The sequence below is a fragment of the Sciurus carolinensis genome, chromosome 13, assembly GCF_902686445.1.
Source record: "Sciurus carolinensis chromosome 13, mSciCar1.2, whole genome shotgun sequence".
Classification (NCBI taxonomy): domain Eukaryota; kingdom Metazoa; phylum Chordata; class Mammalia; order Rodentia; family Sciuridae; genus Sciurus; species Sciurus carolinensis.
Window position 1 is genome coordinate 40,257,222 of NC_062225.1, and position 16,258 is coordinate 40,273,479.

A 16,258-nucleotide genomic window follows, 5' to 3' on the forward strand; every position below is an offset into this window, starting at 1 on the left:
AGCATTGATTACTTATTTAACTATTGTCTTTTGATTAGAGAGAGAAGATACATGAGAGATGCAAGAATATTTGTCCTCCTAAAGATACCTTTGACAGGACTCTTTTACATACTCATGGTATGAAAATGTACTATTTGCAGATAGTAAAGCATAGCATAAATATTAATGAACAAAATCTTAATTCTGGAACCTTGGTTGATGTCATATCTATAATTTTTATTTATAGTAAAATTTTTGTAGCCTATTTTCTGAAAACTTTTAAGAGAAAAATTGTGGGTCTGACATTAATAGCATGGTGCTTTGTATTTTGCTTGTTGCTCAAAAATAGATTCATTAAGAAATATTCTCAGTCCTGTAGAAGCTGATCTCTTGAATGAGGTTAAAGAAATAAACCAGTCGTTACAGCATTTGTATATTAAACAGTAAGTTTGGTGTGGTGGTAAATTTTTACACCTAACATTACTAACTCAAAAGGCATAGTTGATGATGATTACCTGTATTTTAAACTAGTTAGTGTGAAACAGTTATGTGGGGAAAAAACATTCCAGGAAAAGGGAATAGTTTAGACAAAGCCATAGAATTGAGAGAACATAACATGTTCAAAGAGTGCAAGAGCCTCGTATGTTTGCTGTACTGAGAGTAAGAGATGCAGCTGAAGCAGTAGGCAGGGGTCAGAAGAGCCTTATATGCTATGCTCAGGAATTTTACTTTTTCTAAAGGCAGTATAGTGCTACAAATTTTTTTTAACCACACATGATCAGATTTATAATTATACTTACCACTGTGAAAACAGTTGTGGCTAATGAATTTTCAGATGATAATAAGACTGGAGGCAATGAGACAGTTGGAGTCTTAAGTGGTAATACAAATGAGAAATGATGCCCCAATAACAGTTACAATGAAAATGAAAGGGGATTAGATCTTTGAGAGAGATACCTCAGAAATTTAGATACAGGTTTTAATGGCCAAAATGATTCCAGATTTCTTGTTTGGGCAACTCTAGGTGAGAGGTTCAAGTCAACACAAAAGGCAGTATATAGCAGGAGAAATTTTGGAAGCAGTGGAGGCTAATTTGTTGCAGAGTTGCAGTGAAGGACATGTCTGATTGGCGACCTACAGCTCAGGAAAGAGAAATGTAGGATGAAATATAGGTATGATGAACACTATCATAGACGGTGTGCTGGACAGTAGTATGGTAGCTGAATCTAAGGGCATGAATGGGATCTCCCAGGGAGGATGTGAATAGTGAGAAGGACTGATGATGGAATGCTATGAAACTATCATGTTTAAGGAGCAGATAGTAAATAAGGTACTTGTGAAGGAAACAAAAAAGTGGTCAAAGAAGTTGGAAATGAAAGGCCATGAGAGTTTCAGTGAAGTGAGAATGATTAGTCCGCAGCGTGAGAATACCTCAGGGATAGATCTTTTTGCACACTGAGAAGTCTCTTAGGATTTGGCAGTTAGGGGATGTTAGGGAGAGCATTTGAAATGGAGTAGTGGTTACAAAAACTACTGTCTCTTGAGTCCAAGAGAAAGAAATACGACTACTGGTAGGGATATGGAAAGTTTGAGATAGGGCTTTGATTAGAGAGAACAGAGTGAAAGAATGTGTTTTTAAGGCCAGGACTAGCAAGAGAGGCGTTACATAGCCCCTAACATGAGTACTTTACATTTTGTACCTTAGTTGACTCCCTTGCTTCAACCTAGTCCTAGCCTTGAGGTTTTATCTTTATCTTTTTCTTTTTAAATGGAAGAGAACTGAGAGCATAATTATATGCAGAGATATAAGAATTAATAGCAAAGAAGTTGAAGATATGGAAGGGAGGGTAATTGATGAAGAAAGCTCATAGAAAAAGCAGGAGGAGATGGAGTCCAAGTATAGAAAAGTTAATTTTGGGAATGAAAGGGGACCATGCACAGTAGCCTATAATCCCAGCAACTCAGGAGGCTGAGTCAGGAGGATCACAAGTTCAAGACTAGCTTCGGTAACATAGCAAGGCCCCAAGCAACTTAGTGAGACCCTGTCTCAAATGAAAAAATAAAAAGGGTACGACCCTGAGTTCAGTCCCTGGTACAGAATAAAAAGGCAGGGTACTTCATCTGACATTGGATCAGTTGGATGAAAGTAGTTTCCTTGGTAAATAAGTTTGTAGGTGATACAAATGAAGATGTCTGAGAAGAAAATTAATATGGTATAGAAAAGTAGTCCTGCTAGGTGTGGTGGCACATGTCTGTAATCCCAGTGGCTTGGGAGGCTGAGGCAGGAGGATCTCGAGTTCAAAGTCAGCCTCAGCAACTTACTGAGGCCCTAAGCAACTCAGTGAGACCCTGTCTCTAAGTAAAATACAAAAAAGGGGAGAGGGATATGGCTCAGTGGTTAAGCGCCTCCAGGTTCAATCCCTGTAACCCTGCCCCCCCCAAAAAAAAAGGTAGTCTTTGATCATAAATTCTGGATGGGAGGGTGGATATTTTAAATGATAAAAACAATATTTCTGTTGTAGAATTTAATTCATTTTCTAAAACTACAAAACTACCATACTTAATTTTACCAAAACTTAATATGAGAGCATCAACCTTTCTCTCCCATTTCAAAAAAGAATTTGAAATGTATTATTCAGCTGAATGTTTGATTATAAATTTTTGCTGCTAAATCTTTGATTCAAATTATTTGGAACATGTGTTTTACTCAGTGCTTTACCTACTTGCCTATTAACTAGGCATGGTAGGTTGATTGATGGATACTTGATGAAGGAAGAGACCTAAGTAGTTATTTGGTTGTGACTCAGTACAACACTAGAGACCTAAGTAGTTATTTGGTTGTGACTCAGTACAACACTGAATCTGTCAAAATATATTTTATGGAGGTAAAATGAAAACAAGTTTAAAAAAATTGTATTTTCCCATTTTCTTTTTTTCATAGATAAATCCAGGACAGATCTGGAGCAAGTACCTAAGGTAAAAGCATAAAAATGAAAGTACCGCTTTTTAACTTATGGTCTTTAATTTTGACTATTAAGAAGCTTTCATTTGACTGTTTTTTGACAGTTGGGCCACTTTGCCTCTTTTGGGACTTTGTTGCACCACTTTTCTTGTTTCTCACTCTCTCTCTCTTTTTTTTTTTTAATGAAAAATATATTTGACTAAAGTTGTATATATTTATGATATTCTTTTCTCTTTTGCATCATGAATTTCTACCTCATCAGTGGAACCTATAAATTTGTCCAAGTCTATTCTGAAAAATAATTTTGTTGAATTTACTACCCCTACAAATTATTAAGAGATTTTCTTTGTGTGATAAATTTTGTAGATTTGTGTAATGGGTACTTTATTTTCTGGAAAGAGTCCATTGCTTCCATCAGGTTCTCAAAAGAGGCCTGTGACAATTGCTCTTAAGGATGAGAAAGACAGAAAAATGAACAACGGAAAAAGGAATAGGGCGATAATTTTTAAAGTTCTTTGACTTCTATAAAATAAAATCAATACTCTGTCATTTAAAGGCCTTCAAGATTTGCTTCAATCAGTCATACTGCTAACTTTTGCCTACTAATTTTTACTTATTTTTTATTTCTGTCAGACTGTTTTTTGCTTGCTCTGTTTTCCTTACATTGTTCCCTCAGTCTGGAGGAATTTTTCCTCCTCTTTCCATACCTACTTCTGTAGTTTTCAGCTAAAATGGCAACTTTGTGTAATTTCTTGTTCTTCTCAAGTAAAGAAAATTGACCCCTTTGCCAAATTCCCATAACATTTTATCTAGGACCCCCTCCCTAGATACTCTTTTCCTTGCAGGATATTTATACATTTGTCCCTCAGGGTTCCTCATATATTGAATATAACTGACATATATCTTCCTGTAATCTTTAAATCATCTCTAGATTACGTATAATACCTAATACAGTATAAATAGTTGTTATGCTTTATTGTTTAGTGATAATGACAAAGAAAAAAAGGCTATACACGTATAGTACAGATGCATTTTCAACTATTCTTGATCTTCATTTCGTTGAATTTGCTAATGTGGTATCCAGGGATATAGAGGGTCAATTGTATGTGTATTTTATCACATTCTTTGGCCTGAAGATCCTTGAGCTAAGGATCTGTGTAGTAATTTATCTTTGTTTCTCCCTGTGCTTAACATAAGGGACAACTGCTAGATATTTATTGAATTAAAAAATACTTTTTTTTTTTTAATATTTTTTTAGTTGTCAGTGAACCTTTATTTTATTTATTTATTTATTTATTTATATGCGGTGCTGAGAATTGAACCCAGTGCCTCACACATGCCAGGCAAGTGCTCTACCACTGAGCCACAACCTCAGGCCAATAAATACTTTTAATTATAATACTAAAGCAGGGATTAGAAAATTTACTCCTGTCTCTGATTAGATTTTCCCTGTCATAATCATGCTAGTTTTTTGAGTATTTGTGAAATGAATCAGTAGATTAGATACAGCAAAGATATTAATAAATTGGTTAAATTATGTTTTGTGCCTGGTGTTAGGGATACAGTGACTAATGAGTATAAATCTAACCTTATAGGAACATAGATCTCTGGGGAGAGATATACATGTTACTTTGTATACATGTTTATGCTGTGTTCAGAGGTGGGGGTGATTAATCTGTGTCATACACAGATATATTTGCTCTTTTGATTGGTTCATGTTCTCCAAGGAGATAAGCAAGAAAGGGTGTTCTAGGCCAAAGGAAGCACAAAGATACTTAGGCATAGGAAGATATGGAAAGTTTTTGAGTACTGTTAGAATGTAATGTGTAAGTAGTGAAGGGGATTGACAAAATACAAAGAACTATTTGGGTCTTTTTTTTTTTTTTTTTTTAATAAGATGAATTTTAGACACCATTTTTAATTGGTCTGTGGGTCTTGAGAATCCACTGAGAGTTTTAAACAGGGAAGTTAATACAATTGATATTTTAAAAGGGTACTTTTTTTTTTTTTATGGTGCTGGGGATTGAACCCAGGGCCTTGTGCTTGCAAGGCAAGCACTCTACCCACTGAGCTATCTCCCCAGCCCAAAAGGGTACTTGTGATAGTAATACAGGAGATAGATAAGGGAGGGACATCAGTTATGTAGCTACTTACTGTAAACCAGAGAAAATGAAGAGCTGAACTGATATGCTAAGGAGACAGAGGAGAGAAGGGTTTCATTGTATATTTAGCAAATTCAATTGGTAAGTCTTATTGAGTAGCTGGATATTGTGTGGAAAGGAAGAGAACAGTCTTTGTAGAATTGAATTTTAGTTTTAAAGTTGAGTGTGTTTATTCTAAAAACTAATTTTGAAAAAAAAATTGCACAGGAGAAAATAGAAATAAAATTAGAGAAATTGAAAAAAATAAGAGAAATGGACATATTACATTAAAAAATTATTGGGGGAAATCACATGGATCTTTTAGGTATGGTACCTCCCTTTGTTATATCCCTAGTGGGACTGTATTAGTGAGTTTGATCATGTGGTAATGGAATGACTATCTCCATTGGTAAAGGCAAACAAATAAGCGTTATCTTTTTATGAGCATTTTAAACTTGTTGAAACATTGTGTATATATTCTGACCAAATTTTTTTGGTAAATAATTCAGCCTATTATCGTTTGCTTTTTCTGTTCATGCTCAAGATCCAAGTTGATTTTTGCTTAGTGGTCTTATAATGTTAGAAGGGATAATAAAGAAAATGTTCATCTAATTGAGGAAAATGCTTTCTTTTAATAGATTTTTATGAAACCAGATTTTGCCTTGGATGATTCCTTAACTTTTAATTCAGTTTTACCATGGTCTCATTTTAATACTGCTGGTGGAAAAGGAAATCGTGATGCAGCTTCCTCAAAGTTGCTTCAAGAAAAGGTAATTTCTCTTTTTCCATGTAGAATCTTTATTTTGGGTAAGTGGTACTGTTTATGAATTCAGATTTAGTTACTTAGTAAACTCTGCTTCTTTTAGGTTTTCTCTTTATCTGTAACGCTGGGTGTCAAACGTCAAATGTTGCACATACTAGGAAAGTTCATTTTTGTTGTTACTGTTAACGTAGGCCTTTTTGTCTTAACTGATAAACTAATAGCATTTGGGTTCATTGGAATAAAAGTTATGCTTGTGGAAAAGGACAGACTTCCTATTTATTTGCTTTTCATCTGAAATAGTAGTCATGGAATTTTAATGGAAAGGATATGTTAGATGACACAGTGAATGAAATTGCTTGCATTTATCCCAAATGGTTATTATGTATCTGCTAAATTTTTCAGAATGATTTGAAGTCCAGAAACCTAACTTTTCCTGAGGTACTATTTTTTTTCCCTCATTTTCATCATAAGGATGATTATTTTGAAGCAGAATGTCTTAGTTTAAAAAAATATAATATTCCTATTATAATTCTAGCTTTACAAAAGCCTTTCCTTTTGCATATTAGTAATTAATCGGTTTTTAAATTTTTTAGTATTCTATATTTCAGAAATCAACATCTTGAAAGTCATTTAAAAATTAGAACTTTAAACATAACCTATTAAGAATTTCTAAAACTTGAATGATTGTAAAAACTTTTGACCTCTTCTTTCTGAGCACTTGGTTTAGAACCTTTCTTGAACTGATTCTTAAAATGAGAAACCACTTTGTTTCACTATAGAGACATTACTTGACAGTCTGAAAGTTTTTCTAGGGAAGGTCCATTCCTCAGTAACTGAAGAAAAGACTTAACTTGGGGAGAAGAAGAAAAGAAATGTGGGAAAAGAATCGTGGATATTTCTTTTTCACAATTAAAAATGAAAATGAGCTCAGTTTTTCTTTGACAACATTTTACCAATAAAGGTTTTCTTTTCTTTTCTTTTTTTTTTTGCGGTACTGGGGATCAAACTCAGGACCTTGTGCTTGCAAGGCAAGCACTCCACCAGCTGAGCTATCTCCCCAGCCCAAAGGTTTTCTTTTGAGTAGGAAATTCATAAATCTGATGAAAGTGCTGGATTTACTGACATGAGCTTACTCCCAGACTGAGTTTTTACAGTCCCAAGTCTATTCCCTAGTAGAATATAACGTTAACACCAATGACAAATGCCAATAAAAATCTCAATCTACACAGATACTTTTAGGAATACTTTAAACATTGTTTCTTTCAAGCATTTGTTGAAATATTTGTATTTCATAAATATTTATATTTCCTAATATTTGTGAAAGTATTATGCCTTTGAAAAGAGTAGATCAGTGGATTTCCAAAAACCTTTGAAATTGAAATGAAATATTTTTCTCATCCTGAGTGTTTAAAGTGGCTAAAGTAATGGAAACATTTTAAAATTTGTGCATCACAGAACCAGGTTTGCAGTATTTACATTCTGACTCCTTTTCATTCTGCTCTGTTGTTAGGAGTGGAAGACAATTCTAAGACAGCATTTTCAAGCTCCCATTATGGACAACAGTTGATTTATCTTGCTAGATTTACAGAGGAGGTGCTACAACCAGAATTAAAGAAATCTGGATCCTATATTGTGCTACCCAAAGTGCTGGTCTGTGATGAGATAAGGAGTTTTCACCAGAATGCAAATCACATTGTTTTCTTTATTAAGAATCTTCCTATTAAGCAAGAAGAAGAAAAAAGGACTGGGGATGCAGTTTAGTGGTAGAGCACTTGCCTAGTATGTGTGAGATCCCAAGTTCAAGCCCTTGAACAACAATGATGATGATGATGATGATGATGATGATGATGATGAGTGCTTACTGATATAGTTGATTTGCATTCTGGCAAAATTCCTTATTTTATCATGGATCTGTGAAATAGTCTAAGATTGGCAGCAGCATATAAACCACAATCTGAGTAGCACTGTCCTAAAGGAGCTATGCAAAATGGATTTATTCTTCTGAAAATTGAGTCTACTTGAACTTACAGTTTACCCTTCTACATTCGTGCTAATGTTACTTTTTAGGTAAATAAATGAACAGCTCTATTGGAGATGAAAAGAACAAGAGTCAAAGAGCTTAAACCCAAGATGTAATCTATGGAAATTTTCTTGTCTGCAATCTATTGAATATTATAATAGATTACTAAAAGAATGTTATTGAAGATATAAGTGATGCTGTTTTAAGGAAATAGTCTTGGTTACTAAATAATTTCTTCTAATTATTTAAATCCTAAATGTTGGAGTTGATCAATCTTTTAATACTAAGAGAGATTCAGAGATAGTACCTAGAGTCTGAGCCATAATTTAAAAAAACTAAAAGTTAAAAAAAAGTGGGAGAGTGTTCTTGGGTTGTGGTTCAGTGGTAATGCACTTGCCTAGTGCATGTGGGGCACTGAGTTTGATCCTCAGCACCACATAAAAATAAATAAAATAAAGGCATGCAGTCCATCTACAACTACACGATATTATTATTATTATTATTTTTTAAATGGGAGAGATGGGGCTGGGACTGTAGCTCAGTGGCAAAACGCTCACCTAGCATGTATGAGTCTCTGGTTTCAATCCTCAACATCACATAAAAATAAGTAAGGCATGCTGTCCATCTACAACTACAAAAAAATAAAAAATAAAATCAATTAAAAAAAAGAAGAAAAATGGAATGATAATATAGCCCCAAAAGGCACATGCAGCTAGAAAGCAAGAAAGGACAAATTAAGTTTTAGACATCGAAATTTGAAATTTCTAAAGCCTGTTTAATATATGACTTAGAATCATAGTGTTAAAATATACATGAGCTAAGTGTTTAAGGAATTTGTTAATCTTTTAGGAGAACGGTGTATTGAAAACAAAAATTTTACAAATTGATAGAAGAATCATATCAATTTGTAAAATAAACCTTGGAAGAAGATCCAGGGAGAGATAGTGGCCAAATTAGTTGTTATATTGTATATTGTGTGCATGTATGAATGTGTAACTGATTCTATCAGTATATACAGTTAGAATTGCATCAATAAAAAAAATGTGAGGCGGGGGGCGGGGAGGAAAAAGATCCAAGCCAGGGCTGCAGTTGTAGCTCAGTGATTGAGTGCTTGCCTAGCATGTGTTAGGCACTGGGTTTGATTCTCAACACCACATAAAAATAAGAGTCCATCAACAACTGAAAAAAAAAAAAAAATTAAAAATAAAATGATCGAAGTCAATTCTGGTATTTTCTATAATTTGGGTCTGAATTGCCAATCTGTCTTTCATGGATTTTTTAGCATTTTGAAGCAGCGTGATATAGTAGAAAGGGCTTCAGTTTTAGAATCTGACAGACTTGAGTTCATCTTTAGTTGTTTTGCCACTTCCTGATTACATGATTTAATTCAAGTGATTTAATGTCTCTGTTTCCTCATCTGTAAAATAAGAATAATTATACTTATATCCAAAGGTTATTCAAATTAGAAAAACTAGGAAAATACCTTTTCCCTATACATAGAAGGAAATCAGTCAATGGAAACTATATATCATTTACTTAGATATATGTGATATTTGTGAACATCATCTTTTCTCAAATCTTACAACTCCTAAACCTAGAATTATAACCTGAGATAGTTTTGGGGTTCTCTTATCTTTAAGAGTGTTTGGTGGGTTGTGTTTGGGAGGACAGAGAAAAGTAAATTGCCTGCTTTTTCATATTCATTTATTATTCTTGGGACTTCACTTTCATCTCTTCGTCATGTTGTGCCTGATTCCAAGGATCCAATAATCAAAGAAATCACACCATGGAATTGAAAATACATGTAGAAATCTTTTATTATTTTCATTTTCAAAAAGTATTTGGATACTTACAATACTCCATAATTTTTTTTTCCTTCCCTTTTAAAAGCTGAGCCATTATCTGGACATTGTGGAAGTAAACATTGCTCACCAGATCTCTCTACGTTCAGAAGCATTTTTTCATGCAATGACCTCTCAACATGAATTGCAGGACTACCTCAAGAAAACTTCCCAAGCTGTAAAAATGCTTCGAGATAAAATTGCACAGATTGATAAAGTAATGTGTGAAGGATCACTACACATTTTAAGACTGGCACTTACCAGAAATAATTGTGTTAAAGTATACAATAAACTGAAGTTAATGGCCACTGTACACCAAACTCAGCCTACAGTGCAGGTGTTACTATCTACTTCTGAATTTGTTGGAGCGTTGGACTTAATAGCAACAACACAGGAGGTTCTACAGCAGGAACTTCAGGGCATTCACAGCTTTCGGTATGTCTATTAAGCCATTAGAAATAATATTAGAAAACATTAAAGGATAAATATTAGCATGTAATGTTAAAAGTGTGAATGTATTCAGAGTAAAATGTGTATATTTTTCTTCATATGAATTTGTTACTCTGATTTTAGGTATTCGCAAAACAAAAACCATAAGGAATAGTATTTACAGAGACATTTTGATAAGAAAACTTAAAATTTCTTTTTTATTTTTTATAATTTTTTAAAAATATTGTTTTAGTTGTCAATGGATCTTTTATTTTCTAATTTATGTATGGTGTTGAGTATTGAACCCATGGCCTCACACGTCATGCAAGCGCTCTACCACTGAGCCACAACTCCAGCCCCACAAACTTAAAATTTCTAGTAGAAAAAAATAAGTAAAAGACCAGTCACAACGATGAAAATAACATTTTGAAAATATTGAAGTGCTTTGTTTCAAGATAGTACATGAAGGTGGAGAGGTGAATATCAGTATGTTTAAAATTAATTTTTAAAAAGCTTTTTAAATAGTTTTTTGTTGCTGGATTTGTTTTTTGTGTTACTCTTGAACTCGGGGACCCTCTAACACTGAACTATATTCCTAACCTTTTTTATTTATCACTGAAATTGCCCAGGGTGGTCTTGAATTTTTAATCCTCTTGCCTCAGCCTCCCACATTGTGAGATTACAGGTATACACCAGTGTTCCTTGGCTTTTAATGAGTGTTTTTTATTTTAAAAATTTTTTGTTTTTAGTTATATATGAACCCAGTACCTTTATGTATTTATGTGGTTCTGAGGATTGAAGCCATTGCCTTACCCACGAGAGGCAAGCACTCTACCACTGAGCTACAACCCCTGCCCTAAATGAGTTTTAAATTGAATAATTATGTGTTTTTTTTTTTTTTTTTTTTTTTTTTTTTCCTTGGCAGTACTTGGTATTGAACCCATGGGTATTCAACCTCTGAGTTACATCCCCAGCCCTTTTTATTCTGAGACAGTCTCACAGAGTTTCTGAGGTGACCTTGAACTTGCAGTCTTCCTCCCTAGCCTTCGAAGTCGCTTGGATTATAGGCATGCACCACTAATTTTAAGTCTGTTTTTCATGTTGCCAGAAATACCATGAGGTGATGAGAAAGACTCAGCTTTTTCTAGGTTTTTGCTTTGAAGATACTTTTAAGAGACTGGGGTTGTAGCTCAGTGTAGAGCGCTTGCCTAGCATGTGTGAGGTACTGGGTTCAATTCTCAGCACCACATATAAACAAAGTAAAGGTCTACTGACAACTGAAAAAATATATATAAACAATTTGATTTTGAATTTACACATAGGAAAAAATACCTTTAAGATTTGGGTTTTAGATACTATGTGAAATTGTCAGGTTTTTCTTATAGACAAATTAGAAGTCATCAAAATTTTATTGAGTCAAGCAGATGTTCATTGTTGTAGAAGTTCCTAGATTCTGGAAAATCCATCCAAACTGGTACTAAGTGACTACAGATAAGTTTTATAGAGGATGTGCTCTATAACTTAATAGATACTTAGTATATTCCAGAAAAGTTTGCTTCAGAGTAACTTTAAATTCAATTATAAATTCTTACTGACCAGGGTTATGTAGTTGGAATATATATTTAGAAAGCATTTTTTAAACTTAGACCAAATTTAAATAGTTGATTTATTTTATTTAAGAACTTGAGTCAAGTGAGCACCTGTTCCAGGTCAGGCATATAATAATGCATCTGTAGGCAGAATACTGGATCTGTAGTCATGGACAAAGCTGAGATACTTTCTGCTTTGACATTTTCTATATTTTGGCAGTGGGAGGGAGACAGACACATTACTGAGCACTAATAATGCAATACAGTACAATATATTGATGAACCTATAGAGATTGCTGTAAAACTCTAATTTTAGAGTGGAACCTAATCCAGAATTATATAGAAGATTTGAGTCACAAATCTCTTAGGGAATTTATTGAAAGGTATAAGAAAAAAGACTTTTCCTAAGAGCATCTGTATATAAAATTTTTACAATCAATTTTGGGAAATTCATCCTTCGAAGACTACTTTGATTTCACAGCCCAAAACCCAAGGTGACTAAAGGATTTCTAATTTCCCTTTCACCTTTGAATTTAAAATCTTTCTCTCTTTGTAATATGTGTGTGATATTTTTTTAAATCATGGAATAATCAGTTTTATCATTACTTTAGAAAAATAGACTTCTATAATGACAAAAGCTGTTTTTCACTTGTTGCTTGCTCTATAATACTGTGTTGATGAATATTGTTGTCAGTATCCTCTGGATAGTATGGAACTGAGAAATAGAATCAAAGGTTGAATGCTTGTATGCTAAACACAGTTTCTGAACCAGTTCTTATTTTTGTCCCAAACATAGTTTTGTTTTTCTTGATAAAAGGAAATAAAAGGTCATATAGTTTTACTTCCTTGATTTATAAATTTGCTTAATAGAAGTATAGTTACACAAAGCTATCTGGGAAAAATTTTAAGAACAGAGTTGGATATTTATTACTGATAGTTTATGATTTATTGGACTACAGAAAGAAAATTTTATAATTGTGTCTTTATTCTGAGTTCAAGAGCTTACATTTATTGATTGAATAATTGAATGAAAGAATGAAGTGCTGGGATTCAAACCCAGGGCCTTGCTCATGCTAAGCACCTACTTCATTACTGAGCTATATCCCTAGCTCCTATTCTTCCTTTCTTCCTTCCCCCTTTTCTTCCCTCCTTCCCTCCATCCCTTTCTCCTTCCTTCCCTTCAAGAATTTTTTATTTTCCTCAGAACCTACACATATAAAGAATGTTGATTCTTCATGTAAAACATTTCTGTAAAGCTGCTGATCAAATGATGGTTATGTTATGGTTATAACTGTATAAAAGTTTGGTATTAGAACTTGACTTTTTCTTTGTACCTTAAAGGACAGAATATCTTCATTTAAACACATAATACATACACACACATACACACAATTTTAGGGCCAGGGGTTTAGTTCAATGGACAGGCCCTTCTACAACATGCATCTCTGTAAAGCTGCCTCAAATGTCAGTTTCAAATAACTATATAAACATCTAATATCAGAACTTGACACTCTAACTTTAGATAAACATCTCCATGTACAAATGATTTTTTAAAAAATGTATTCTAAAAACATTTTTTTGAATGAAGGAAGAATACTGACTCATACTTGAAGGATTTTAAAATGGGGTTATTGTGGGGCTAGGGCTGTGGATCAGTGGCAGAGTGCTTGCCTAGCAAGTATGAGGCACTGGGTTTGATTAGCAGCACTGCATATAAATAAATAAATAAATAGGTCTAATGGGAACTAAAAGAATATTAAAATAATAAAATGGGGTTATTGTGATACAGATTTTTTGAGATGTCTGTCAAATTCTATCTGATGATTTCCTTCATATTTTCTTTTGCTATAATGTTGTTAAATATCAGCATTATTTTCTTGTATAGCATCACAGATATTTTACAGGTCATTTAACCTTATTTGGAAACAAAAGAATTAGTTCTGGATCATTTATATTTTTATTTACTCAATGAGGAGGATTGTGTAGTATAGGTTTCTTGTCTACTATAAGTAGTAGTGACATAAACTGTTTTCTTTTGCTCACTAAAATAATTATGCTCTCCTCAGGGATAAAAGGTATTCTACTTGCATTTCACCTGCCTTTTTTTTTTTTTTTTTCCTTCTTCTTCTTCATACCTGAAACCAAATTTTAGAAATTTTGGGGGGGCTTATCTTCGAAAAGATAGGAAATCTTTCCCTTAGTAGAACCACCAAAGAACTCTATTAGATTAAATTAATAGTCTATTTTATGAATCTTAGTCAATGTTTTGCTTTTGAATGTCTTTGTGTATTGATTTAAAAGAAAACTTTTATACCAAGATCTTCCAATGATCAAATTACCATAAATACAAATCTTTTTTTTTTTTTTTAATTTGTATGTGTTTGTATACAATTTTTCCGTGTTTCTTCTAGTTCAGTGGCCGTAAATAATGCTTATGAATGTTTTCTTTATTCTCATTTTTTTTTAATTGTAAACAAATGGGATACATGTTGTTTCTCTGTTTGTACATGGCATAAAGGCATACCATTTGTGTAATCATAAATTTACATAGGGTAATGTTGTTTGATTCATTCTGTTATTTTTTCCCTTCCCCCCCACCCCTCTTTTCCCTCTATACATTCCTTTCTTCCTCCATTCTTGCCCCCCTCCCTAACCCTAACCCTAACCCTAACTCTAACCCTAACACTAACCCCTCCCACCCCCCATTATGTGTCATCATCCACTTATTAGCGATATCATTCGTCCTTTGGTTTTTTGAGATTGGCTTATCTCACTTAGCATGATATTCTCCAATTTCATCCATTAGCCTGCAAATGCCATAATTTTATCATTCTTTATGGCTAAGTAATATTTCATTGTGTATATATATATACCACAGTTTCTTTATCCATTCATCAATTGAAGGACATCTAGGTTGGTTCCACAATCTGGCTATTGTTAACTGAGCAGCTATGAACATTGATGTGGCTGTATCTCTGTAATATGCTGATTTTAAGTCCTTTGGGTATAGGCCAAGGAGTGGGATAGCTGGGTCAAATGGTGGTTCCATTCCAAGTTTTCTAAGGAGTCTCCACACTGCTTTCCAGAGTGGCTGCACTAATTTGCAGCCCCACCAGCAATGTATGAGTGTACCTTTCTCCCCACATCCTCGCCAACACCTGTTGTTGCTTGGTTTCGTTTTTTTTTTTTGTTATTTCCATAATCCCACAGTGCTGGGGATTCGAACCCTGGCCTCCAGCATGAGAGGCAGGCTCTCTACTAGGTGGGCTATATGGCCTGCACTCTGCTTGTATTCTTGATAATCACCATTCTAATTGGGGTGAGATGGAATCTTAGGGTGGTTTTGATTTGCATTTCTCTTATTGCTAAAGATGTTGAACATTTTTCCATATGTTTGTTGATTGCTTGTAGATCTTCTTCTGTGAAGTGTCTATTCATTTCCTTAGCCCATTTGTCGATTGGATTATTTGCATTCTTGGTGTAGAGTTTTTTGAGTTCTTTATAGATTCTGGAGATTAGTACTCTATATGAAGTATGATTGGCAAAGATTTTCTCCCACTCTGTAGGCTCTTTCTTTGCATTGCTGATAGTTTCCTTTGCTGAGAGAAAGCTTTTTAGTTTGAATCTATCCCAGTTATTGATTCTTGCTTTTATTTCTTGTGCTATGGGAGTCCTGTTGAGGAAGTCTGGTCCTAAGCCAACATGTTGAAGCTCTGGACCTACTTTTTCTTCTATAAGATGCAAGGTCTCTGGTCTGATTCCGAGGTCCTTAATCCATTTTGAGTTTAGTTTCGTGCATGGTGAGAGATATGGGTTTAGTTTCATTCTGTTGCATATGGATTTCCAATTCTCCCAGCACCATTTGTTGAAGAAGCTATCTTTTCTCCATTGCATATTTTTGGCCCCTTTGTCTAGTATGAGAAAATTGTATTTATTTGGGTTTGTGTCCGTGTCCTCTATTCTGTACCATTGATCCACCTTTCTATTTTGGTACCAATACCATGCCGTTTTTGTTACTATTGCTTTGTTAGTAGAGTTGAAGATCTGGTATTGCAATACCCCCTGCTTCACTCTTTCTGCCAAGGATTGCTTTAGCTATTCTGGGTTTTTTATTCTTCCAGATGAATTTCATAATTGCTTGCTCTATTTCTGTAAGGTACATCATTGGGATTTTAATTGGAATTGCATTGAATCTGTATAGCACTTTTGGTAGTATGGCCATTTTGACAATATTAATTCTTCCTATCCAAGAACATGGGTGATCTTTCCATCTTCTGAGGTGTTCTTTAATTTCTTTCTTTAGTGTTCTGTAGTTCTCACTGTAGAGGTCTTTCACCTCTTTTGTGAGATTGATTCCCAAGTATTTTATTTTTTTCGATGCTATTGTGAATGGGGTAGTTTTCCTAATTTCTCTTTCTGAAGATTCATCGCTTATGTATAAAAATGCCTTAGATTTATGTGCATTGATCTTATATCCTGCTACTTTACTGAATTCACTTATGAGATCTAAAAGTTTTCTGGTGGAATTTCCTGG

The 16,258-nt window shown here is 34.0% G+C and overlaps 1 protein-coding gene across 6 annotated transcripts in view; it reads left to right on the forward strand.

Annotated features, from left to right (window-relative positions):
* Vps54 (VPS54 subunit of GARP complex) overlaps nt 1-16,258 on the forward strand; it is a 98,230-nt gene that overhangs the window by 24,042 nt on the left and 57,930 nt on the right. For 4 of the 6 annotated variants that reach the window (XR_007104623.1, XM_047522267.1, XM_047522268.1 and 1 more), the window contains 4 exons: nt 39-117; nt 2,921-2,955; nt 5,721-5,852; nt 9,756-10,141. Coding sequence is in view for 5 of the 6 variants with exons in the window: in XM_047522267.1 (XP_047378223.1) it covers nt 39-117; nt 2,921-2,955; nt 5,721-5,852; nt 9,756-10,141 (632 nt within the window). In the remaining variant the exon portion in view is untranslated. The remainder of the gene's footprint in view (nt 1-38; nt 118-2,920; nt 2,956-5,720; nt 5,853-9,755; nt 10,142-16,258) is intronic. The other 2 variants (XM_047522269.1, XM_047522272.1) reach the window with 1 other exon arrangement.